Below are 25,250 nucleotides of genomic sequence, written 5' to 3'. Positions count from 1 at the left end.
CTGAGGTGACTGTGGCATGGAAAAACTCCCTTAAATGGAAGAGGAAGGAACCATGAGAGGAACCAGACTCGAGTAATCCTCATGTGGGTGACACTGGAGGCTGTGATTATAAATTATTATAAACATCAGAGAATGTTATGAATAATGTCCTTTCTATTAGTTTATTACACTATCGATTCTCTAGTAACAGCTTACACAGGGATTTGTATAGAGAGCATTATTTTAATATCAGTTTATTACTGCCATGAGTGACCAAAAGACTATCTACAGTATTACGTAATTAACTTTTTTCTGACAGTATAACTTACCAGTTTGCATTAATACCTATTACAGGATTTAATTAACAGGAGTTATGTGACTTTAATGGTGTAATAACACCTACTGTGCATGACCAATGTATTACAAATGCATTACATTAAACTTAGACCTTAACATAGCTAATTCTGGAAGTAAATACATCACTATGGCTAGAGTACTGCTAACAAATAAGTATCAGATAAACAATCACCTCAGTGCTGAAGAGCATCTCGATTAGCATGAACAGCTACATTGTTCAGGTTACATTAACGTTCTGTGTTATAAGAAGCATCACGTGTACTGAATTATCAATTCACGTTGTACAAACTCAACAATGTGTGTTTAGTGGGTTAAATTCACACACACACACTGACTTAACAGTATAAAGCTTTACAATACAAGGGGAAAATGTACACACACACAGATTGTGTTCATCAATATACCTTTATTCTCTAGTAGATACAATACTAAAATAAACACAAGTTTTAAAAAAAGTCATCTTAAACAAAGAAACTGTACAAAAAATGCTAATATATACTACAGTTTAATTACAGAACAGTCTACTGTCCAAAAAAGGCACTAAAGTCTTAAATGGGACAGAATGATTGAGATCCAACTTACTTAAAATCAATACATTTACTTTTAACAGTTTATTTATAGTTTTATTATAGTGTATTCTTTACGATACATCGTTATTGAACTGTCAATATAAACTATACGGAGAGGAGATGTTTATGGACAGATGAATGTGAACCCTGAAGACTGGAATACAAAGCACCCCCCTTTTTCATTCTTTTTATTATAGAAGGCTTGCGCTTAAAGACTCAGGGTTTTGGCTAAATATCGGAATATAATACTAGTGTGTGTTGCAGCTGAGAACTATGTCTTCCATATATATGGCTTATAAAGCCCAGTCACTATGATATTACAGTTTGGCACAGTGTTTGTGTGTGTGAAGTTGCAACATCACAAGTGCTGTTTTTCAGCACACAAGTACGTGCATGTGAGTTATACTGCAATAGCAATGAGCCAAGTCACCGTTAGCAGTAGCTTTTAGTTACTAAACTGTTTTCTCAGAGAAGAAACAAAACTAGTTACATCAGTGCTATTTGCTTTAGCCAACGTCGGCCAAGTATCTATTTAAGATACTGGGTTAAGCTGAAACACTTTAGTCCAACTAGATAAAATGAATCAAAGACTAGCTAGCTAACCTTAGCCTAGTCCTGCCCTGTTTAAAAGCTTTCAAAGCATTGCTATGGAGCGAGAGATAAAACACACAGTTGTTAAGATCTTGCTAGCTACAGAGGGAATATAAAGCTAAGACTAAGCTTAGCAATGTGTAAGAATTCAGTGACATTTAGTCATTGGTATCTAGTTAACAAGAGAAATTTTGATTCTGTTTACTAATCTTGCTGATACGAATACAAAAAAAAAGGACTGAAGGTATTTATTCGATCAGTTATTAAAGAAAAGGTAGATCAGCAAAAATCACATGCTAAAGCAGTTAGCTTGTTACTTTCCATCGTTCAGTGCTAACTTTTAAATTGGCGTATTTATTGAAGTTATAAAGCAAGCGAGGAGGAATAACATGCTAACTAGGATTTCGGAAAACTCATTTCACAAAGACTTTTTTTTCTGCTTCTGGGAAAACATTTCAGTAACAAAAAAACCTCTCCTGTGCGTAGCGCAGTGGAAAAGGTGACCTGCTAGTAAGCAGTAGGTTGAGCTAGTTTTTGAATCCTGAGCCTTTACTGCTCAGTTAAAATGCTAAAAGCATAAATAAGAATAATTTTTCCAACAGCATCCTCAAGCAACACTGCTTCAGTTGACGGATCCTGACAGCTCATGTGGCTTTAAGAACTGCTTATACTTTCGATAGGGGGTGCTCTGTTTTCTGTTTCAAAATATGCTTGAAAATATTTGACACACAGAAAGACTGCTATTTTTAAAAAAAAAAAAAAAAAAAAAAAAAAAAGATATACGACATAGAAGAACCCTTGATTAGTTAATTCTGCATTTCATAAATATCACATAGCTTTTTTTTTTTTTTTTACACTGGGAAAGAGAAAAAAAAAAAACAAATCAGGAAATCATACTGAATATAACAAGGTTTATATTTTCTATATATATATATTTTTTGTTTGAGTAAAATAGCTACATATTGGAAAGTGTACCGAGCCTGCGTTATTCGACAGCAGACTAGGCATGTGCCGATTCTGATTTTGTGTGAGACAGCCTGCTAGTGATGTATGGATCCGATACGGAGCATCAGTATTGAGGTCAATACTGCCCTGAAACACTGAATCGGAATTGTGAATGTGAACACAGGATGAAAACCGGCATACGTTTTTAATGCACACCGCTGTCTTGATTCTGAGGCTTTGCAAAATGAAGCCTGCGGAGAGATGCTCAGTATCTGTGAGGATGTTAGCATCAGGTACCCGATTATCAGTGTTAAAAGTGGGTAGAGAGCATTATATTAAAAGCCACTTGCTGAGGAAGGAAATGACAATGAGGGTATTTTAAACTAGGAACACACTTGCCCTTGGAAAGTAAGCACATCCTTACATGAAATATCATTCTTAGTCATTTGCATACAAGTTTAATGGCATTAAGCCTTGTCAAATATTAGATTTTTTTAAAAATATTATTTATAATGAATATGTCAATTTGATCTGGCATAAAGATTTTGTCGACTTTCTTTTTTTTTTTTTTTTTTTTGTGAACTCTACAATAATACTGCAACAGACTGCAATGATGTCTGGGCTGATTCTGCTCCTAAAGCCTAGATCCATGCTGACTGAATCCCTCACCCCTTCAAGGGGTCTCCTAACAAACACCAACTGAGCTACTACAGTAATGGAAAGACTAAAATTGTGTCTAAAAGGAAAGACAATAAGAGCATTTTAAACAGAATATGAAATCTTGGCCCAGGAACAGAATCATTGATTTCCTTCAGAAAGAAGGTCTCAGACACAATAAGGACTGGAATAATGCTGTTCTTAAGGAAGAAGGGAAAAAAGTTACTTATGTAATAGTTTAAAACGTTGAGTTTTATCCGACCGTCAATCTGATTAATCGGCACATGCCTACAGCAGAAGTCCTGAAGTGGCAGAACAGAAACATATTAGCTTTTCTGTACACTGCAAAACCGTTACGAAATCAAACAGCATCAAGAAATCATGATGCACTGGCCAGATTATGAGGTTTAGGGTTAAGATAAGAGCACTCAGTCTTCTCTCTCATATCAGATCTACTGCAGTCATTGCACAAGAACTTACAGAACTTACATGTTTAGGCCATGACAGATTTAGCTTATTACTCAGAAATCTCTGGATATGAACACAGAAAAAAGTAAAAATAAATACTAAAAAAAAAGAAAAAAAAAAAGAAAGGATTTACTCCAATCCACTTTGGGTGAAGCTGATCAATTAAGTAATTAAATTAGAAACACCTTTACGGTATTTTCTGGACTGGAGGTCACATTGGAGCGCATGATGGCTCCAGCTTTGGGTGACAGTCTGAGGTACCTAATCAACTCGATCGGTTTTCATGTGAAGTGAAGCAGACGATTAACAATTTCATTTTTTCAGCATTTCATAAAACACAATAGACCAGTGATGAATTCTGTATGTGTAAGGAAAAATAACAGTCAGTTTTCATCTAGGAACGCACACTATTGGGAAACCCTCTACTGAAAACTTATTCACCTTGTAGTCCAGAAAAAACAGTAATTTTGTGTTTAGAGGCTTTTAGCTGATCATTGCTTTATAGTCCAAGGGACTCTTAAGTTTCCATCCTTTGGCATATATAAAACCACATCTTATTAGTTTCACGTTTGCTAGATTATATTTCAGTTCAAATCTTCCCGTTATTTTTTAAAAAAAAAAAAAAAAAAAAGTAATAAACCGATTGCTGTTTGAACAATGAACTGAAATAAATTCTAAAATAATAAAAATAATTATAATAATAAGCCAAATTTAGAAGGTAATAAAAAGTGTTCAAGCGCCTAAATACACAGAGTTGTCAGTCAATGCAGAAGTCTGGTACACAACCATGAAGCAGTGCAGCGCACACTTCGGTTTCACCTAAAAAGCTTCACACACTCCCACATGTACACGCCGACGTGAAATGTCCGCAAAAAAGCTCCTGCACGTCGGCGGAAAAGATGACGCCACTTCCAGGAAGCACCCATGAGGGACAAAACGCAAAAAGCACAACACGCTCCTGGAGTGGAATGAGGTAAAGGTTGGGGTCAGGTTAAAGGAAGGACCGGAGGTGGTGGCCCCACACTGTGGAAGATTCCAGAAAACACGAGGACCTTCGCATTTTTGTTTTGATTTGTTTTAACACAGTCCCAGGCTGAGGAAGAGAACCTGGACTACATGGCCATTTTCAGATACAGTGTAATGAGAGGATGCAGAGGAAGAGAGTGACCCACGTCTGAGCAGCATGGGCAGCAGAACCTCAGCTCTAAAAACAAAACAGCACACTTCCATTTCTCCGCACACGCGCACACACACACACACACACACACACACACACACACACACGCCATCCAGCACGCACTCCTCAGTCGTCATCCAACGCCTCTGTTTTGATATCGCTGGCCACGCCTCCTGGGCGAGACAGGGCCAAGATGCTGTGATTGACAGCTGCCATCTCCACAGCGAGGGAGATGGGATCCTGATGGTCTGCATGGTTAGTACTGTCGTCCTGAAAAATTAAGATTCGCATGAAGCCATGGAGCGTGTGAAATAGTTTCTGAAACATGTAGATGGCTGTAGTGCATCAATCATTCCTTACCTGGGTTGGCGATGTTGGCTCAAGCCTGTAGAAGCCAAACGGCCGGGCCAACTGTCTCTTCTCAAAGTAGGGCAGATCACAACCCTGTGATGCAGATACGGAGAGAGAGAGAGAGAGAGAGAAAAAAAGAGAACCATTACATTAAGAACATCTTGAACACATGTCTAAAAGGAGTGAAATATTTCAGCGTGACAGGAGGCATTGCGAATAAAAAATGTCCACGGATATCTGCAATCTATTAATTATTCATCTAATGCAATGGTGCTGACGTCCTAATCTATGCAAACCGTAGACTTAAAATATACAGACAGCAAGTTGGTCACATGATCATATTCTTTCAAGAATGCAGTAGTAATCGAGCATTTTAGTGACTCTGGAGCTTTATGGCCAATTCAAACTCCAATCCACAGATTAGACACCACAATATACAACACAGTGTCTTCCTCACCTGCTCTGTGTAGTCATTGCCATCGATGTCGTCACTGTTGGAGTGGCCACCGGGGCTCTGCACGTCAATTCCATGACTCTCCAGGATTGTGGCTTCTTGGAAAAAAGACCCTGCCATGACACATCTGAAGCTACTTAAAAACCCACTAAGCGACTGGCACACGAGACCAAACATGCATTTTTACTATGTTACACCTGACCGCCTGCGTTTATAACACACTCTTCTTGACTTCCATTTTATATATACAAATCTTTTTAAAGAGAAAGAATATGAAAGGAGAAGAAATGTGTTGTATACAATATTTAATAAATGATAGTGAGTCAATAAGATGATACAGATTAGATCGTGTAGGGATTATTTTATTTTGTGTCATATTTTAACAATAACATCTCCACCACAGTGCAGAAATGCCATATACTCTGCTGCTATGTCATTTAGAAATACACTAACATCTCCAGAGAAACAGCCAAAATGATATAATTTGGCGCTATGACGTTACTGCGCTGTGTGTAAATGTTTACATTTACATTAACTATGTTTATAACATAGATGTTAGAACATCTCTAATATAATCGGTCACGAGCATAATCCCTGCATGATGTAGCCTTAAATATCTTAACAAAGGGGCTTTTTAAACCTGGTCACTTGATGCGTTTTCTGTGATCTGATAGCTATCCGATGGTAAAAAGACCAGGTCTAAATGTCCTCCGAAACGTTTTCAAGACTGATAAATCCGATCGTTCAAACCGCTTCAGGAGGTGGTCTGGGACGCATTTCTGATGAAACTGGACAGGTGTAAATGAATGTGGTTGTTCAGGCCACATACGTCAGCGCTATACTCCTCCCAAACGGAAGTACGTCACTCGCAAGTGATCTTTCACCCAGGTGTCTTGTTGGGTCTTAAAATGCGCTGCTGCCGCCAGCGAAAATGCAGCAAACAGTAAATGCAGTTTTTTGTAGCATAACCGTCGTAACCGTCATTTTTTCGGCTTCTTTTTGATTGCATTCTGAAAACCGCACACACCAAAGCGTGTTCCATTTCAATTACCCCGGAAATGAGGTAAAATATATTTGCATTTTGGGCGGGAGTAGAAAGATCGGATTGATTTCCTATTCGCCAAGACGCATTTATGTGGACTAATGTAAATGGAACAGTTTTAACAAATCAGATAGCTATCGGATCAGAGAAAACACATGAAGTGACCAGGTGTAAAAAGGCCCATAGAGACAATGTGAAGGCTTATAATAGACCAGGTTTTAAGTGCTCCTTGAGCTCTCTGAGTTGATTCTTCGAATCTTTATGAATACGAGCCCTGTTCTGAATAAAGTTTATACATTTTTTCTAAACAGACAAAATGATTAGTTCTCTTGAATTAATGCCATGTTTGGTTATTTTGCCCCACAACGCCATTTCTGATTGAGCAGCAAAGTTAGACATATTTAATAGCATCAAAGCCATACATTTGATCATCTCTGTTCATCTGCTGTTATTGTCCTGCTGACAGTGTAAATAAATAAATGAAGTAAGAAATTAGCTCAAATGAATATCACATTGACTGAGCTGATGGACCACAACATAGATCTGGTTCGACCCGGTTGCTTCATCCATCTTGATTCAGGATTCAGATTTGAACCACATGGATTTAAATTTCTAGTCAAATGTGTCTTTGGTTTGTCAAATTCACATCCTCCTGCTGTATTGTGGGTAATATACAAATTAGCTCGCAACTCTGACAACCAAATTATGTTGTTCCTTAATTCCAGGTGCTCTATGCAAAGATTATTCTTCCTGTGATGATTCCACAGGTCACTTTATGGAAGCCATCAGGACAGAGAGAGAGAAAACACAGTGAAGCTCACTACTGCTGCACCTCTGCATTCTGGTCTAATGGCAAGAGCTTAATGGTGTAGAGCAAAGCTGTTACGTGTGAAGTTTCACTATCCTTTGTGGCAGATGTGAGGAAATGCCTTCAATGCAGTGTGAATTGTTGCAATCCTGTTTCCTAATCCAGCTATAATCCTCAAAATGCATGAAATGTCCAAGTGTAAACCAGCTCAGTGATTGTACTAAAAAGAAACAGAGGTAACACTTTACCAATGTTGGCCCTCCTCTTGATCTCTTTGCGACGGTTAGCAAACCAGTTGTAGACCTTCAAGGATGTCACTCGCTCAAAATCAGACAGCTTTTTCCCTAAAGACCAAAACATCAGCCAAATCTCAGGCTTATGATTTCTAATACACTGATATTCCGACACAATTTCAATTGCCTACAAGTACTATTGTTAGATATCGTAAATGACCCCGATGTTTGAAAAGACATTTGTTTTATGTAGGAGGAGAAAAAGAAAAAAAAAAAGAAATATTTCTATCCATAGTGACACAGTACTTTGTCTACCTGGCTTTTGTATGACAGCGTTGCAGGCGTTGGCAATCTCCTCTCTTTTGGCTTCGTCTGGATACTGGTTGTCATTGAAGTAGCTGTGAATGGGGAAATGCTGCTTTTATTAAAAAAAATATTCACTGTATAAAAACTGTAAAACCCAATAAATGTTTTTGGTCCCATTTCAGAAAAGTAAAATGTTGTACAGAATTGTGTTTAACTTGTAAGTGTCAAACTGTTAGGCTTTTCGAGATGGATAATAACTCCATACACACTCTGTAAGTATTTGTGCAGAGACACAATTTCTGTAATGTTGCCCCTCTACACCACCACAATGGATTTGAAATGAAGTAAAATGTGATTAAGGTGTAGACTTTCAGCTTCAAGGAATTTAACAAAAATACTGTATTAACCATTTAGGAATAACAGCCATTTTTTACATTTTTTTAAATTCCTACACTATGTCAGGCTCAAAAGTATTTGCCTAGCAATTATAAATATAACAATTATTTTCAATACATAATAGGAAGTCATTAACTGCAAATGATTTGCATCTGTCTGGAACCCATGGACATCAGCAAATGCTGTTTCCTTCTTTGAGATGCTTCAATCAGGTCTTTACTGCTTTGCTTGTGGATCTTTTTCCTTCGGTTTTGTCTTCAGGAATGGAAAAGCATGTTCAGGTGAGTTGAGGTCAGGTGACTGACTTGGCCAGTAAAGAACATTCAGTTTCTTTTCCTTAAGAAGCTTTTGATTGCTTTTGGGATATGTTTTATTTTACACTACATTATTTGTGTAGTGTGAAGATTTGAATGAATCTGAGCAGAACGCATAGCTCTATACACTTCAGAATTCCTCCTGCTACATCGAACAGCAGACAATATCAACATGCCCATGCTAGATCACTGCAACATGTCTGACAGATATGATATCCTTTGGATCAAGAGCTCTTCCTTTTCTTCTCCATACTCATCTCTTCCCATCTTTTGGTTCAAGTTAATCTTGGTCTCATCTGTCCAAAGAATCTCGTTACAGATTACTGTGCACTTTTTTTTTTTTTTTTTTTTTTTTTAGATATTTTTTAACAAAGTCTAATCTGCCCATTCTGTTCTTGAGTGTTACCGGTGGTCTGTGGTCATTCACTTATCTTCAAGTATTTTAGTGTTTTCTGTTTTTTTTTACTGAGCTCGTCATTCTTTCTTTTTAGGAATCTACCAAATTGTTGATTTGGCCACTCAAAACATCTCTGCTATCTCTGAGAGGTTGCTTTAATTTTAATTTTAATGATGGCTGATGCTCCTTAGCACACATTGACACCACACTGAAACACATTGTTCCCATGAACAGCTGTCAAATGCACGTCTCTTTAATTCGGCGGTGAAATAAGAAGGAAAGAGGCAAAACAAACAATTTATGCAATACTTATTCTTCAACTGTGTGAATTAAAGCCTCTTTACTTCAGTCACATCTGGACTGCTACATTTCAAATCCATTGTTGTGGTGTACAGAGGCAAAAAAAATAGTCAGTGTACAAATACCCACTAGATCCTATAAACACTTGCACTATAGTATTTATAACCGAAACCTGTTTTGAAACTTCTGTGTTTCTGTGGTTTCAGGTTGCGATGTATTCTGTACTGTTCGAATAGCTTATGTAATAGAAGGTCATGAAGATTTCCAGAGAACTCACTGAGTTGTCTAAATTCAGTACAGCTTCAAACTTACTGCCTCCTTGTCTATTAATACTTACTTCAACATTAACCATTAAACTTCCATCAAAGCTATGCATGAGCTAATAGTTTCTCATGCCAAAGATTAAATAAGTAAGTAAAAATAAATAAACAGATAAAAATGAACAGAAAATAAGCAAAATACAGGTGACAATTACCCACAACTGGCAAGGCAGAAATAACAGAAGTAACAGATACGACCCATTCCAAATGATAAACAAGCTGAAATGTTAGCATAAGCTTAAATGTTATCCTACACTCTGTGTCCGTGTCATGCGTCTGCATGTTATCACTCTTACCTTTCCATCACGGCGAGACACTCTTTCCTCCAGGTAAAGCGGCTGCCTCTGCGCAGGCGGAAGCTGCCCGTGGCTGAACTTATTGGGGGCGGAGTCTGACGCCACTCAATTTCATCCAGGGCCAATGGGGCGGGACGCATGTTCAAAGTAGCACCTGAAAATACAACCCACAGATGATAGATGTTGTTAAAAATAATATGTAGTAAAAAAAAAAAAATAAATAAATAAAAAAATAAAAAAATTTATTTCCCCATTTTTAATCAGCTCTATTGGGCTGACATAATTAACAGCAACTTCTTTCTTTTTAAAGTTCTTTTACTAGATTTTGCTGTAGTAGTGAACGGTCTCTGTTGCTCGCTGGATGCCTTTTGGTTTTTACTCTAAAGACTCAGGGAAAATATTGTAAGATTGGACTTGGGTTCGAATACCAGAGTAGCTTTGTCAGATAGATAGAAGGTAAAAAGAACAGCAGAGCATGACACTGAGACGTGTGGGGTGTGTATCATGTCTGCTTTATTAAAATGGTTTATAATGAGCTTTACCATCCTGACATCACCACATGATGAATGAACAGCATTTTTTTAAACAAACATTGTCAGAAACATTGTCTTGTGCCCAAAGGAAAATATTAAATGATTTAATAATGAAGTTTTATTTTTTTAATTATTCACTAATTATTTGCTCGTTGGTGAAAAATACACCTGACTTATGTGTTTATGTTACCAAATAGAGATCATGAATTACTCCATTAAAATGAAGCGAGAAAAACTATCTACTGTAGGTGTCTTTTTGCTCACCTTTGGGTGCCAAGAAAGCAAGTAAACAGGAAAGACGCTTCTGTTGCAAGGGTAACACTGAGTAAGCAGATGGCAAATTCTGATTTCTGCATGATGCCTGATATCAGCTCTACAAAATATAGTCCTATAGAATTAATAGTGGCTTAAATCGAGCACATCTAACCTGGAGTAGTCTTTTCCAGCTGGTACCAGCGATAGAACGCTCTCTTCTTCTGCTCACTCAGATCGGATCCCTGCTGCAGGAGCCAGTGAGAGATCCGACTCTGACTGATTCCTGATGGAGAGATAGAGAGAGAAATTAATTAATTAATTTATTTTCCAAATTATATAAATACTACACAATTCAGGTACAGGTTGATTACAATTATTTAAATTAAAGAGCTAGAAACATGTTTCCTCAATTGAAGAACCAGTAGGTTAGAAGTGAGGAGATGATGAAAACTAGTAGGTTAAATGTCAAGTCAAGAAGCTTTTTGTTGTCATTTCAACCATATATAACTGGCGCAGTAAATAGTAAATAGTGAAATCCAGGATTATTGTGCTACACAGGACAACAGAGCGGTGCATAAGACAACACATTGAACATATTGGACAACTACAAAACTATTGGAAAAGTCTAACAAGAAAAGTGCATAGCATGCAACCTAGTTCAAACAGCGCAAGACGGACAGTGCAAACAATAGAATAAGCTATAATACAGACACATAAATTATAGCGCCGTCCAGAGTACAGATTGTATTGGCACTGTTCGAATAGAGATTAGTAAACAGTAAGAGGGTTGTAAACATGCACACACTTCCAATAACAGCATGACTTTTTGTGCAAAACAGCATTAAAGTGTCTGTGCATAAACAGCATATGATACAGTATCAGTATTGAAAATAAAAGGAGTTAATGAAGACGCTCACTGACCTGTGACCTGAGCCACCACTGCCTGAGAGATGCGCCGATTAGCCAGAAAAGCCTTGATCTCCTCTTTCACCAAACTGCTGTCCCTCCTAAACAGACAAACACATACACCTTTATGTGGCAATTTTTAAGCAGCTTTGTGCCTATGACCACTTGGCCACAATAATAATCACAGCGTCCACCACAGAAAGATGCTCCTTGATAATGAAATGTCGCTACTGCTTTAATTACACTTCCTCGCTTTCTACTGTATCCATCTGTTCGTGCGAATGCAAGCATGTTGGTCAGTGATAAGACAAATCATAACTCCATCAGCTAACCTTAATTCAATTATCCAGCCACTGAACATGTTAATGCTCCAGTTTGTTATCCAGTCTCATGCTTTGGTTGTCCAGAAAACATAACCAACTAGGCCAAAAAGATGACAGCTTACATGCTGGAATAAATATGTCGAACTAGTTAATCATCAAGCAATATATAAATTCCTTAGTCAAAGCAGTCATCCTTTTCTAACATGGTGCCTGAGGCTGCATACTGTTTGCATAAATGTTATGAACTGTGCTTTTGTTTGTCTCCATCTTATAAAAATCTGATTTACTAATAAATTAATTTTAAAAAAAGAGGGTAAATAAATAAATAACGGTCATATAGCGTCTGAAATAAAAAAAAAGGTAGTAGTAATAATAATAATAATAATAATAATAATAATAATAATAATAATAACAAATCACAGTTCTGTTACAGGTTATGACATTTGTCATGTGGATTTCAATACACCACATTAAATTTGTCAGTGAAAATTTGTCTTTCTGTAAAAATAAATAAATACATAAAAATGCTAACAAAAAAAAGTCATTAATTAATTTTCTCTCCCAAAATGTAAGTAGACCAATTTTCATTGCGGTGAAAAAGTGGGATTATCAAGCATGTGGAACGTTCTGATATATAATAATTTTATGGATACGATTAAGAGCGATTAAATGCTTGATAACAAGCTAAAATTCATGGAAAATATCAAAGTATTCTGCGTTACACTCACTTCATATAGAAACTGGATGATGAGAAACAGCAGATAATGAGCAGCGGAAGGAAGGATTGCTTTATTTCTCTTAGACTCTTGTGTTATCTTTAACTAGTCAGATAATTTATGCTTTTTTTCCCTCTCTTTTCCTTTAGCACAGGCTCCTTGTGGGATCGACCGCACTCGCTAGCGGCACAAATACGCCCAGCGTGATGGATTTACAGCAACGGTTCAGCCAGGAATGATGGAGGAAAACTGAAAATGTATTTTTCAGCTGAACTGCTTCCAGCAAACATTTTTTGTAAGAGACAGCACAAATACAGCTGTGCTAATACACAATCTGTGTGAGTAATTTGTTTCTTTCACTGTGTTGAAGTGCCATTTGTTTACTCTTTAACAGAAACAACAAAGTTAATAGATCAGTCTGTCCTCTTAGCTTTGAAGTTGATTTTGAATCAGATTTTTTTTTCTTTTACTTGTGTGTATTGTCCTGTTGTGCAGACAAAAAGAAAGTGTTATTTAAACAATAAAAACCTCACCACCATTATGCCAGACGTCTCATTCGAGGTCATTACACAACCTGGAAAGAAACCCTACACCTGGTTTAACCAGTACTTTGGCGGGAAACGTTATATTCCCACACTGATCCAAGCCAGAACTTGTGTTGTATTATGTTAAAGGTGTTTCTCTTCTCATCTACTGATAATTCTCCTGAGGTTAACGTCTTTATAATATAAAAAAAAAAATCAAGTCCAGTCCTGTTAAAACTATTACACACCAATATAATAATCCCGGTGAATCCCAGATTTTGAATATCGATATTAGTTGTTAAGATACTAAACTGCTGTTCAAACAACATGAATGAATTAAGCTACGTGATGTCTTTTATTATGTGAGACTCTATGCACCTTTAACACTTTAAAGTTGACTTAGAAACAACTCATTTTAACAATAATAGCTGTATATCTTGCTTGAACAACAGTCCTAAATGCTAAGTCATTTTTATTCATGACTCCTTCAGACTGCTAGCTAGATAGCCAAGCGTTAAAGTTCTATTTTATTCTTTACAACATTTAGTCAGATTAGCTTGTTTTAAATTTTTTATTTCCCTTCACTAATTAATTATTCAAGTGCACTAAGAAGCTAAATAACATCAAGTAAATGAATGTATAGTATAACTGGGACCAACAGTCATGCAAGCTTGTTAATGAGGTAGCTAACCTAAGGTGCAATAGTTAACTAGCCAGGGGTTCATAATTATATTGTACTTTATACTATTATTGTACATTAGATTTACAACGTTTTTACCAGCAAATTCACATCATGATAAGAACTGCGCTAAAATTAAGTAAACGAAGTGCTAAATACAAACAAAAAAAAAATAGGTAGATGCAGTTTTATCACTTGAGTGCAAAGAGGCCAAGAAAGCTGGAAAAAAGTCACGTCGATCTCATTTACTGAGTTGCAATGGAAAAGAATTGAAAGAAAGACAAATCTTTTCGTTATCGGTCTAAAGGTAGGTTTGCCGTAGCATTCTATAAACAATGGTTACAACCTAATCGTGGAGAATTTGATAGGAAATAGTTCCTCTGATCACCGACCTCATTAGATCCTCCACCTTGTCGTCAACGTCCATCTCTTCCTCTGTCCCATCAAACCCGTACGGCCTCACCGCCACAGCCGCCGCCGCGTTTCCTGTTGGATAACGGGGTGGAGACAGTTTCCCATTGGCCGTCCCATTTTGCGTCACCGCAACCAGTGAGACGGGTGGTGAGGTGGCGTAGCTGTTGCTTGGTGACGGGGAGAGGAACTGAGTTTGCGTGGAGGTGGTGGCAGTAACGATGGCCATGTGGGAGGTGGAACTTTCACTGGTGCCATGTGACGGGGTGGGGTCAGATACAGATGGAGCAGGGCCACAGGAGGAGGAGGCGGAGCCACGACGCCCAAACTTGTCTCCATGCTCTCGGTCAAGACGCTCCAGTGTGTCCAGTGCATGGACTATCTCGGGCTTGGTCATGCCGCTCCGTCGCAGCCGTTGAAGCAGATCGATCTGCTCGATGGTGAAGCGCGGCTCGTCTGTGTACTGGGACATCCTGGTGGAAGAAGAAGAAGAAAAAGAAAAAACATTTCTAACAGACAGAAATCTGTACCTCAGTGCTTCTGGGTGCTGGGTTCAGGGGTAAGGATTTAGACCATCAGTGTTGGGGGATAATGAAGCACGGCTTGTTTGTGTCCAGAGACATTTTACTGGTTGGTCCTTCAGGTAACAAGGTTAATTTTTATCCTCTTTACATCTGGGAGAATTTTAGGATTCAAGTTTAGGCATTAGAGCTTAGAGGTTAAGCGGTGAACTGAAGCTTGTCTGTACATTTCGGTCCTGAACTTGAAATTTGAAAATAAAAGAAAAAGTTAGCAGAAAACAACACTGTTGAGCAGAAACCTCTGTCCAAATGCATTGTGGGTAAAGTTGCTATAGTTTAGGGCTGGAATGCTGAAGCACAACTTATGTGTGCTCAGGCATGCACGTAACCAGGCATGGTACAGCTAAACATTATAGAACGGGTTCTTTATACTGAGAAGATAACAAATGGTGAAGGAAAAACCAGCCATATGCAAAAGCATGTAATGTCTTGTAAATTAAAAAATGAAACGAAAAGCTACGCCTCAAAATGGCTGACATTCCGCACAGCAGCAAGACTCTGCGGCACGTCCTGACAATGAAAGGGAAAATCCTTTTTATACGTGACCTAATTCCTTCCGTCTGGAAACATTCTCCCTTCATTAATATGGCTCTTTGTGACTTATCACTTCTGCTGTTGCCATGGAAACCCTTCAGCTCTAATATGTAATTTCCTCAGATGGTCTGTAACGTGATTTACTCGTGTGACATACTGAGCCGGTTTTGATCATTTGCTCCAAAGTAATAACACACAAAGAGGAAACAGCATACAACATTTATTACTTTGTGACACTTAAGAGATTCGTCACATTTCTAGCCGCGTGATATGAACATATTGAGCTGTGTGTTATATGGTGTCATATATCAGTGGTGCAGCCTTGACAGTTATTGTTAAAACCATCTGCATTATTTGGACCAAAGCAAGCAGCATGTGTTTGATTGCATGAATGTCAACCAACCACAAGGTATATAATGCAACACACAACTTACCTAAAAAAAAAGGACAACAGTCACACAATCTCAGTTTTTACTTTGTATGTCCAATCAACTGTCTTACATCATCTCTCTTGGGCCTTTTTACACCTGGTCACTTCATGTGTTTTCTCTGATCCGATAGCTATCTGATTTGTTAAAACTGTTCCATTTACATTAGGCCACATAAATGTGTCTTGGCGAATCGGATATCAATCCGATCTTTCTACTCCCGCCCAAAATGCAAATATATTTTACCTCATTTCCAGGGTAATTGAAATGGAACACGTTTTGGTGTGTGCGGTTTTCAGAATGCAATCAAAAAGAAGATGAAATAATGACGGTTACGACGGTTATGCTACAAAAAACAGCATTTACTGTTTGCTGCATTTTCGCTGGCGGCAGCAGCGCATTTTAAGACCCAACGAGACACCTGGGTGAAAGATCACTTGCGAGTGACGTACTTCCGTTTGGGAGGAGTATAGCGCTGACATATGTGGCCTGAACAACCACATTCATTTACACCTGTCCAGTTTCATCTGAAATGCGTCCCAGACCACCTCCTGAAGCGGTTTGAACGATCGGATTTATGTGTCTCAAAAACGTTTCGGAGGACATTTAGACCTAGCTATTTACACCTATCTATCCGATCACAGAAAACGCAGAAAAAGCCCCTTAATCTCTTAATCATTACTCCGTGAATCTCCATCAAAGCAACAAGCTCTAGAACGTGACTTTGTTGTGTTGTCCTTGAGATTTTGTCTGTATAGACACCCAGTCTGTCTAACGTACACAGATTAATTTTATTTTTGGTGTATATTTCTGTTCAAGGTTCTTGGGGTGTAAATACAATGTCGAGTTACAGAACTGCTTTTGTTTTGGGCTTTCGGTTAAGAAATTGAAGTGCGGGCCGACGTGTCGGTGAATGATACGGTTTACTCCATCATCTTGGTGGCCATCTCGCCCTGAAGTCATCTACACGAAGCTGTTTGAATATGATTCTTTAGACAGAAGCCTTTCTCTGTGGCTCACACTAGAGACGAGATTGACGCAGGCTTCTGTTGCCAGTGTTGCCACACGGGAAACAACTCGCTGTAGTCGCCGATTAAGACTTTGCAAGCTGTCAGAAAAGTTAAACCTCTGGGGGCAGTGAAAGCCTGTCATCACACTATACAACTCTGACATAGCTAAAGAAGTTGCTGATGCTCCTTCTTCACTGCCTGAGATTTCGCAGCCTTTATTCGGATGTAACTGCAAACATACTTTGTCTTACAATACTGTAAGTCTGCTTAGTGTTGAAATTTTTCTTGAACATTGGGTCTGGAAATAATATATACGACCGTATGTTGGTATTATTTAAATAATATTTAAAGGTCCAAAAAAAGCAGCTAACAATAATTCTGGCATGTTTGCTATTGATTTGTTTCACATATAAAAACAGGTTGAAGCAGGCAGGTGTGAAGCTTTTTTTTAGGAAGCTGTGTCTATATGATTAATGTAGACCTCGAGTGTTTGTTAAATATTCTTCCCTGTGTTTAAGACACACACAGTCTTGGCAATAACAGAAGATAACATAACACACACAGCCAAACTTTTGCAATAAAGGTTACCGTATTTTCCGCACTATAAAGCGCACCGAATTATAAGGCGCAGTCTCAATTACAGGGTCTATTTCTGTACTTAACCCATACATAAGGCGCACCGTATTATAAAGCGCATGCTAAAACATACGGTCTACAAAAAAGGTAACGGAAGCAAAACAGTGAGTTTAGTTCAACTTTATTCTACTATTTAACAATACACACATTATTTTTTTAATCAATCTTCTCCCACAAATCCATCAAAGTCATCCTCTACTGTGTCTTCTTAACTTGGCGCAGTTCATTTTCTTGCTTCCTCCACTTCCGAACCATAGATTCATTGATGTTGAAATCTTTCGCAGCTGCTCTATTCCCATTTACAACTGCGTACAGTAACTGATAGCCTGTAGGCTATCAGTTACGCCTACGCCTACGCAGCCTCTGATTGGTTTATCGCTGCCAGCGTTCATAGCATACGTATTACGTCCCTGTGTCAGTGGGAAATGATCCGACAGTCAATCAAGCGGGGCGCTTACCAAAGTCGCACAACATTTTTACAGATTTTTGGAACTCATTGCACACAAGGCGCACCGGATTATTAGGCGCACGACCGATTTTTGAGAAAATTTAAGGCTTTTAGGTGCGAATTATAGTGTGGAAAATACGGTAAGCTCATTATATATGAAGTATATTAATGAAGTGTTATGATACGAAATACAACTACGCTGTAAAACGATTTATAACTATATGGTGTTTTACTCCTTACTTTATTTTTATGGTTTGAATATAATCTTTAAATATATAAATATTGGAGTTGCAATATACTGTATATGAAGGCACGTTATTAAAAAAAAAAAGGAACAATTCATTTGTATTTTATCAATAAAAAAAAGTCAATGCTATACATTATAACAGGGATGTAGGCTACAGTCTGCTGCAATCTGCCAATAACGGAGGCTACATGCGTGCTGAGTTTGTGTTCCCCTGGAGAGAGTAAGACGGTATATCGTATAGCTACACATCTGTACAATTTCCTTCTGATATCTCTCTTTATCTACACCCTGCCCACTCATATGCAGTTATCAAGTCAACCAATCAAATGTTATCAAATCCTGCAGATACAAGCCAAGAGCTTCAGTGATGTACACGTCTGAGAATAGAACGCAGGTAAACAGAGCGAGAGCTACAATATCAGAAGGCCACGTCGGGTTACGCTGCCGTCAGCCATGATCGGGAATCCTGGGCTACAGCGGGTAAAAAGCTCAGCGGAACTGAACAGACTGGAAGAACTCTGGAAAAATTCTGACCAATCAGAACAAAGCATTAAACAGAGCTGGGTTCTCTAGTGCACGTTTAAAGCTGGATAAAGAAACACGTTTGGCTCATCTGTTACAAACGTTGTGTACTTTTTCCTGATTGGGTTGTGATTAGAGGTCAAGTACAGATAGTCAGCTAACAGCTAGTCGGTTAATTTATACCTGGATTATGATCAAGCGCAATGTGTCCTCTGTGTCAGCTGGTTACATTATAATCGCGTTCATGTTAATAGATGACCAAAGCAGTTTAATAGTGTACCAGTGAGAAAGGAATGATGTGCCACATGGAGAGCTCTGATGTGTTTGGGCCATTTTTCTTCGACACACCAGCCTGTGTACACGAGTTAAGAGTTAACCTGCTCTACAAAACATACACCAGGACGTGTAGTGGATTAGCTAAGACATGGTTGATGTCTATGGTTTGGGACAATAGTTTTGCCCCGGATTGAGATGAGCTGTAATAGGAAATGCCGGCTGTTACATGGCAGGACATGAAGTTGATTATTTTCCAACTACAGCAAGTGTTTTATTATATATATTAAAAAAATTATACCACAGTGCACTTTTGTTTATAGCCACATACTAATGTACAGTTTTAGTGAAACAACACTCTACACTTTCTCTCCCTAACCCTAAATTTTTAAAGCAGCTTGTCATGTTACTTAGGAAATAAAAAGCCCACCGGTCTGAAAGCTTAAACAGCTTTACCTCTGACAGACACTGGAGACTCCACCGAAAATCTCCTCACCAAAGACTGCCTCATATGAACAAATTATACGCTTGTTTTTTTTTTTTTTAAAAGATCACTTTATGTGAACCTTATCGTACAAATCCCTGTGTATGTAGTTACTATAGAAACAATAACGCATCACAAAGAAGCAATACGCCAAACATACGTATGTGTTTTATGACGAGTCTCTGTTCCATTTTCCGTCGGCCCATGTACACGAGTTAAGCGTTAACCTACTTTATTAAAGGAATACCAGAAAAAAAATGGGGAAAAAAAAAAAGATAAAACAGGCGTACCGTGACATCAAAGCACTAAGACTATAAAAGATAAGACTTTATATTATTTTATTTAATAACAGTAAAAAAGGCATACACTTTAGTAATCTATATAAAATCTGCATTTTTTTTTCCATTTGGGAATCTTACAGGAAGGCATGAAAAAAGAAATGGTTTAATTTACCAATTATTAAACACGTATAAAGGAAATGAACAAAAAACCTACTAAATAGGCAGATATAAAGCTCACTTTTCTTAAAATAGGCCACATCATGGGACAAGGGCATGAGAGAATGACTAAGTGCTAAAGAGACGCTTACGGAGCAGGGGCGCGAGAAACACTGCCATTAAGCATCGCTTCTGACACACTGCTGTAATCTGCAGCACAAATACAATCCTTGTGCTTTTTATCACCGTGCCAATTGGCAGGTTGGCATAGTGAAGAATTGAAAATGAACAGCAGAATCACCCCACAGGCTGCACCACTTTTTCTCAGGGCCATAAAGCACAGGGAAGACTAATCTGCAGCAGTGACGCTGCAGGTGCTGGTTAGCAGCGAGAGAAGGGACTGCGTAAGACTGACTGGTCCACAGCTGCATGGCACTGCACCAAAAAAAATGACAAAAATAAATAACATCATAATAATAATCCTTCACTTAGTCTTCCAACATCCAACATACCTACATGAAAGTCAAAGCCAGATGTTGATGAAATCATTTCAGAATGCTGCATGTGTTTCAGAATATGCATAAAGTTTTTATATAGTGCGGCAGGTTTGCACACATCCACGGCTTCATCTCTCATTTCAAGGAGGGGAGAGAGAACAAAAAAAAATAAAGAAGCACCATTTCTCTGCATCGCCATTATGATGATAAATGATTTGTGCAGGAACGTTTATGGCATTATAATCCTTCAGCACACTGCAGCCGGGAATTTAATTTACATCCAAAAATATAAAAAAAAAAGGGTTGATTGCGAAAGGAATTCAGGTCACAGCTCAAAATAAAAAGGTGTTGATTTTTAATTACTCAGGTACAAAACTGTACTATTGCTTCACCCACATTGCTTCACTCTGTGCCTCTGATGTGTGTTTTTACAAGTGGAATGAAACTGAAATGTACCCAACACTGATTTAAGTAGACATTATAGATCTTTATTGCACAAGTTAAAAAACAGACTATATTAATTTTCAATAACAGTGACAAGTAAAGGGAGTTTAGTTTGACTGGGTCTAGATTATCATTACCAGACAACACCGAAGGCACAATCGCTGCAAATGCACCGTTAATACAGTCCCAAGCGTCTTTTAACATAAAATCACCACAAGTCCCCATGTTATAAAGTAAGCATTTACTCTGTGGACATCTGCTTGTGAGACCACAGGGTCTCAGTTTTACCCATAAACCTCATCCTGTTTGGAGATGTTGACTGGTTATGCAGTATTCACCAATTAAAATGCAAAGCAACATCATAGTCCAGATGTCGAGAGGAAGAAAGTGCAGAAGAATGCAATATGCAAATAAACACTTCAAAATCGATCTCGATACGGGTTATGTTGAGTGGGAGTGATCGTGAATGATCTCAGACACCCCAGACAAACATTTTTGTGCATTTGCATAAATCATGGCATTCACAGAAATTATTTCCATCCTGATTAAAGCAACAACACGAAGCTCTAACAGTCTGCTCGTCTGAAAGACACTTTTTTCTAACACAGCGATCACATCATGTGAAGTTATTTTCAGTCGTATAAATAAATACAACTGTAATAAGAAATTTGTGGCGAAAGGTGAACGACTGAAGCGATTTAACACTAACGATTCTAGACTGATTCAATCGATTCATACACACAATGCAAATGCAATATTTCAATTTTTTTATTCCTTATTTGTAAAATAAGAATATATACTATACGTGGAATATATACACCTGATTAAAAAAAAAGTGGCTTAAGCTTAGCATAAAGGTCTATTAGAACTGAGAACTGGAATTCTGATCTATCGATCATTTTAGACACATAATGGGCAAATTAAGATTCCGATGGCGTAGCTTCATGAACATGGATGGGATCATTAAAAAAATGCCGAACTCACCTGTTTTGGGTTTAATCAGGATTAATAAACTTTAATAAAATTAATTAATAAAATCAGGATCAAAATTAAAAAAAACTTTTTGAGACTGGACAAAAAGCTGTCCCAGCATTGATCATTAAACAATCTGTGTTTTGGACCATGCAAACAAACAAACAAACAAACAAACAAAGTCACGTGATGTTCTTAAATATGAACCCCAATACAGGACACCCCTATGCCAATGGACTGGGAATATGCAGCACAACTAAATGCATTTTTTTCCTCATTATTCCAGCAATATAAATATAAGGCCTAAGGCATTCTGGGCTTGGCCTGGAAAAGCTCGATTGCAGCAAACTGCCCATTCTCAGCCAAAAATAACTGCACTCTGAGAATCTAGATGAAATAAATAAAAGATCAAGCCATCAGTCCATGCACTCATCATCCAGTCCCATCTGCACTAAAGCCTGGGATATTTAGTTTCATTATACATTTCTGTATCCTTTTGCAAATACAACCCAAAAGATTTCTTTTTTTACATCCTTTAAATTCTGCTGAGAGTTTTTTTTAACACCTTCTGCAAAAATCCCAGGACTGATCTGATCATGTCGACCCTGCTTAGATCAGCAATAACGCTACACGAGATTTCAACAAAACAAAAACAAAACAAAAACACAGCACATGATCAACAATAACAAAAAAAAAAACAAAACAACACGAATCTTAAACCCGTGTACAATTTACGGTGGTATAAACTTGTTTTAACGTGAGGGGTGTTTGCTTAAAAGTATCACAAACGCATTGAGACGAAGTTACACACAAACGTCTGCGTTATAACGAGCTCACTTAGCTTACTAAAGTTAAATCAGACATTATGGCCGTTTTTTTCCCTGCTAGCTCGGATGCTAACAGTTACAACTTAGCTAGCTTGTTAAATATATTCGTTTTTATCTGCACTTTTTAATCGTTTCGTGCATTCGGGACTGTAATGATTTTCGGAGAATTAGCGAGACTGACTGTCTGTTGTAGATATTATGGGATATAAAACACATAAAGTGGCTAAAGATAGATGCTAATAGCAAAGCTAATTCCTTTAGAAATACAGAATGCAAAGCTTTACCTTTAGGCTACGTGTGAATATTGCAAACGTCCCAGCAGAGCAGACCATTAATAACTTCACCGAGTGCTGACGACAAGCAAATCCAGTTTATTTTTCACATTTGAATGTCCTGTAATTATTTTTCTGCAGCCCTGCCCCGGCCCTGCTCACTCGGGTTCAATCAGAGAGGCGGACTGTCTCGCCTTTTGTCTGACTGACAACAGACATCAAAACCCGGAAGCGTTTAACTTAGGCGTCATGGGAAATGTCGTTCTATATGTTTAATAACTTTGTTTATTTAAATGAATAGTTTTGTGTTTATTTCATTATTTAGTTTTAATAAATAATAATAAAAATTAATAAATAATTTTAATAAATAAAATTTTATTGTATTTAATTTACATTATTTAGTTTATTTAATTACTATTTAGTTTATTAATTTTTTTATTTAGTTTATTTAATTATTTTGTTTATTTAAATTAATAGTTTTTTATTTCACTATTTATTTTATTTAATTATTATTTAGTTTATTTAATTTAATAAATAATTTTAATAAATAAATTTTTATTGTATTTCATTTATATTATTTATATTATTTAATTATTGTTTAGTTTATTTAATTATTTAGTTTTTTTTAAATGAATAGGGCTTTTTTTTATTTTGTTTTGTTTTTTCCTTTTAAAAAACATTTTTATAATTAAGTGAATCCCAGATTGATTAAAATGTTTTATTTACAATTATTTTTATTTATTTATTTAGTTTTATTTTTATTTTTAATTACTCAAATAAAAGACTTTGTTAAAAGTTGAACTTATTAAATTCTTCTCAAGCTCAAAAGGTTTACATTATAGGAAATATGAGAAATCAATATCTAATGCTAACAAAGAGCTTTCTTTGTTCCTAATCTCTTCATTGTTAGCTAGAATGACAGTCCAAACTAGCTGAATGTTTTTGTCATAAGCTTATATGATAAATTTAAAGTGTAAGTAGCAGCTGGTAATTAATGTGTGGACCAGTGGTGGCCCAACGAAGGACAACCAGTGAACTGGTAACAGGGTTATGGACACCCTAAGATCAGTGATGCGCATGGGAAACGAATGTGAGCCTGTCTGGTGTGAGCCCACTGAAGAACTACTGTAGCACAAATTGCTTAATGTCGGTTGTGATATAATGTCGTTGCATCTGTCTTATTCCTTGTTGACTCTGCTACTGTAATAAATAACAGTCACAGCTTATTTATTAATTTGTTTGTTTGTTTGTTGACTTTTTTCTGGGTTATCTTAATAGCTTAATTTGATTCATGAATTTTAAGAGCACACACACACACACACACACACACACACACACACACACACACACACATACACACACACACACACAGCCCTCCACATCCTACCACACACTTCATAAAATGGGGGGGGGGGTCCCCCCTCTCTTTTTTGTTGTTGTTGTCGCTGTTGTTACACTAACGCCATCTAGGGACCAAACACAGACATTTCTGCTGTAAAAAGGAGCACAAAGACAAGCATCTAAAAGCATTTTTGACACATTCTTTTCAGTCAATACACTCTGCACAGATTGCACTTTTTGAAGGGATTCTGCTAATAATTTTGGAAGAAAGAAGCATTTCGCGTATGATCCTAACAACATGATGTCCCCAGCATGAAAGTATATAGGTGAGAGGATCATGATATGAAGACATTACATAATTATTGAAGAAAACAGCAACAATGGAACAGTGCACCATGAATTTATTCTTATTGGCCAAAAACCATTATCTGGACAGAATATTAAAAATATAAGGGCTTCAACATACAGCCAAAATTACTTAAGAAGACCTTGCATGGCCTAGTCAATCCACTGTTAATAACAGTTAATAACTATCTGGAAGGGGGGGCACGGTGGCTTAGTGGTTAGCACATTCGCCTCACACCTCCAGGGTTGGAGGTTCGATTCCTGCCTCCGCCTTGTGTGTGTGGAGTTTGCATGTTCTCCCCGTGCCTCGGGGGTTTCCTCCGGGTACTCCGGTTTCCTCCCCTGGTCCAAAGACATGCATGGTAGGTTGATTGGCATCTCTGGAAAATTGTCCGTAGTGTGTGATTGCGTGAGAGAATGAGAGTGTGTGTGTGTGCCCTGCGATGGGTTGGCACTCCGTCCAGGGTGTATCCTGCCTTGATGCCCGATGACGCCTGAGATAGGCACAGGCTCCCCGTGACCGGAGGTAGTTCGGATAAGCGGTAGAAAATGAATGAATGAATGAATGAATGAATGAATGAATGAATGAACTATCTGGAACTAAAGATGATTTGCTGGATGAAATCAAACAACAATGCTACAAAA

At 37.6% G+C, this 25,250-nt stretch overlaps 1 protein-coding gene across 6 annotated transcripts; it reads right to left on the bottom strand.

The window, feature by feature from the left end:
- Positions 1 to 722: 722 nt before the first annotated feature.
- Positions 723 to 23,119, bottom strand: hmbox1b (homeobox containing 1 b). Of its 6 annotated transcripts, none has more exons than XM_060866292.1 (10): positions 22,932 to 23,119; positions 14,289 to 14,780; positions 11,670 to 11,755; positions 10,921 to 11,031; positions 9,961 to 10,114; positions 7,938 to 8,029; positions 7,647 to 7,742; positions 5,552 to 5,661; positions 5,104 to 5,187; positions 723 to 5,013 (listed from the first exon to the last, which is right to left on the bottom strand). In XM_060866292.1, exons 2-10 carry the CDS (start codon positions 14,777 to 14,779, stop codon positions 4,870 to 4,872), a joined length of 1,368 nt encoding a protein of 455 aa, XP_060722275.1. In that variant the 5' UTR covers position 14,780; positions 22,932 to 23,119; the 3' UTR covers positions 723 to 4,869. The 6 variants fall into 6 exon arrangements, with proteins under 6 accessions (XP_060722275.1, XP_060722278.1, XP_060722279.1 ...); XM_060866295.1 differs by having other exon boundaries at positions 5,552 to 5,646; XM_060866296.1 differs by having other exon boundaries at positions 5,552 to 5,643.
- Between the last annotated feature and the right edge of the window lie 2,131 nt (positions 23,120 to 25,250).

This window comes from Tachysurus vachellii, chromosome 3, assembly GCF_030014155.1.
Source record: "Tachysurus vachellii isolate PV-2020 chromosome 3, HZAU_Pvac_v1, whole genome shotgun sequence".
NCBI lineage: Eukaryota > Metazoa > Chordata > Actinopteri > Siluriformes > Bagridae > Tachysurus > Tachysurus vachellii.
Note: the sequence above shows the minus strand (reverse complement) of the source record. Positions and strands in the feature narration are given on the sequence as shown.

Coding starts and splice junctions, on each gene's coding strand:
- hmbox1b (XM_060866292.1), bottom strand. CDS start 14,779: ATGTCCCAGTACACAGACGAGCCGCGCTTCACCATCGAGCAGATCGAT. Junction 11,756..14,288: donor AAGGTGGAGGATCTAATGAG/GTCGGTGATCAG, acceptor TTGTCTGTTTAG/GAGGGACAGCAGTTTGGTGA. Junction 8,030..9,960: donor TGTCTCGCCGTGATGGAAAG/GTAAGAGTGATA, acceptor CCCCATTCACAG/CTACTTCAATGACAACCAGT.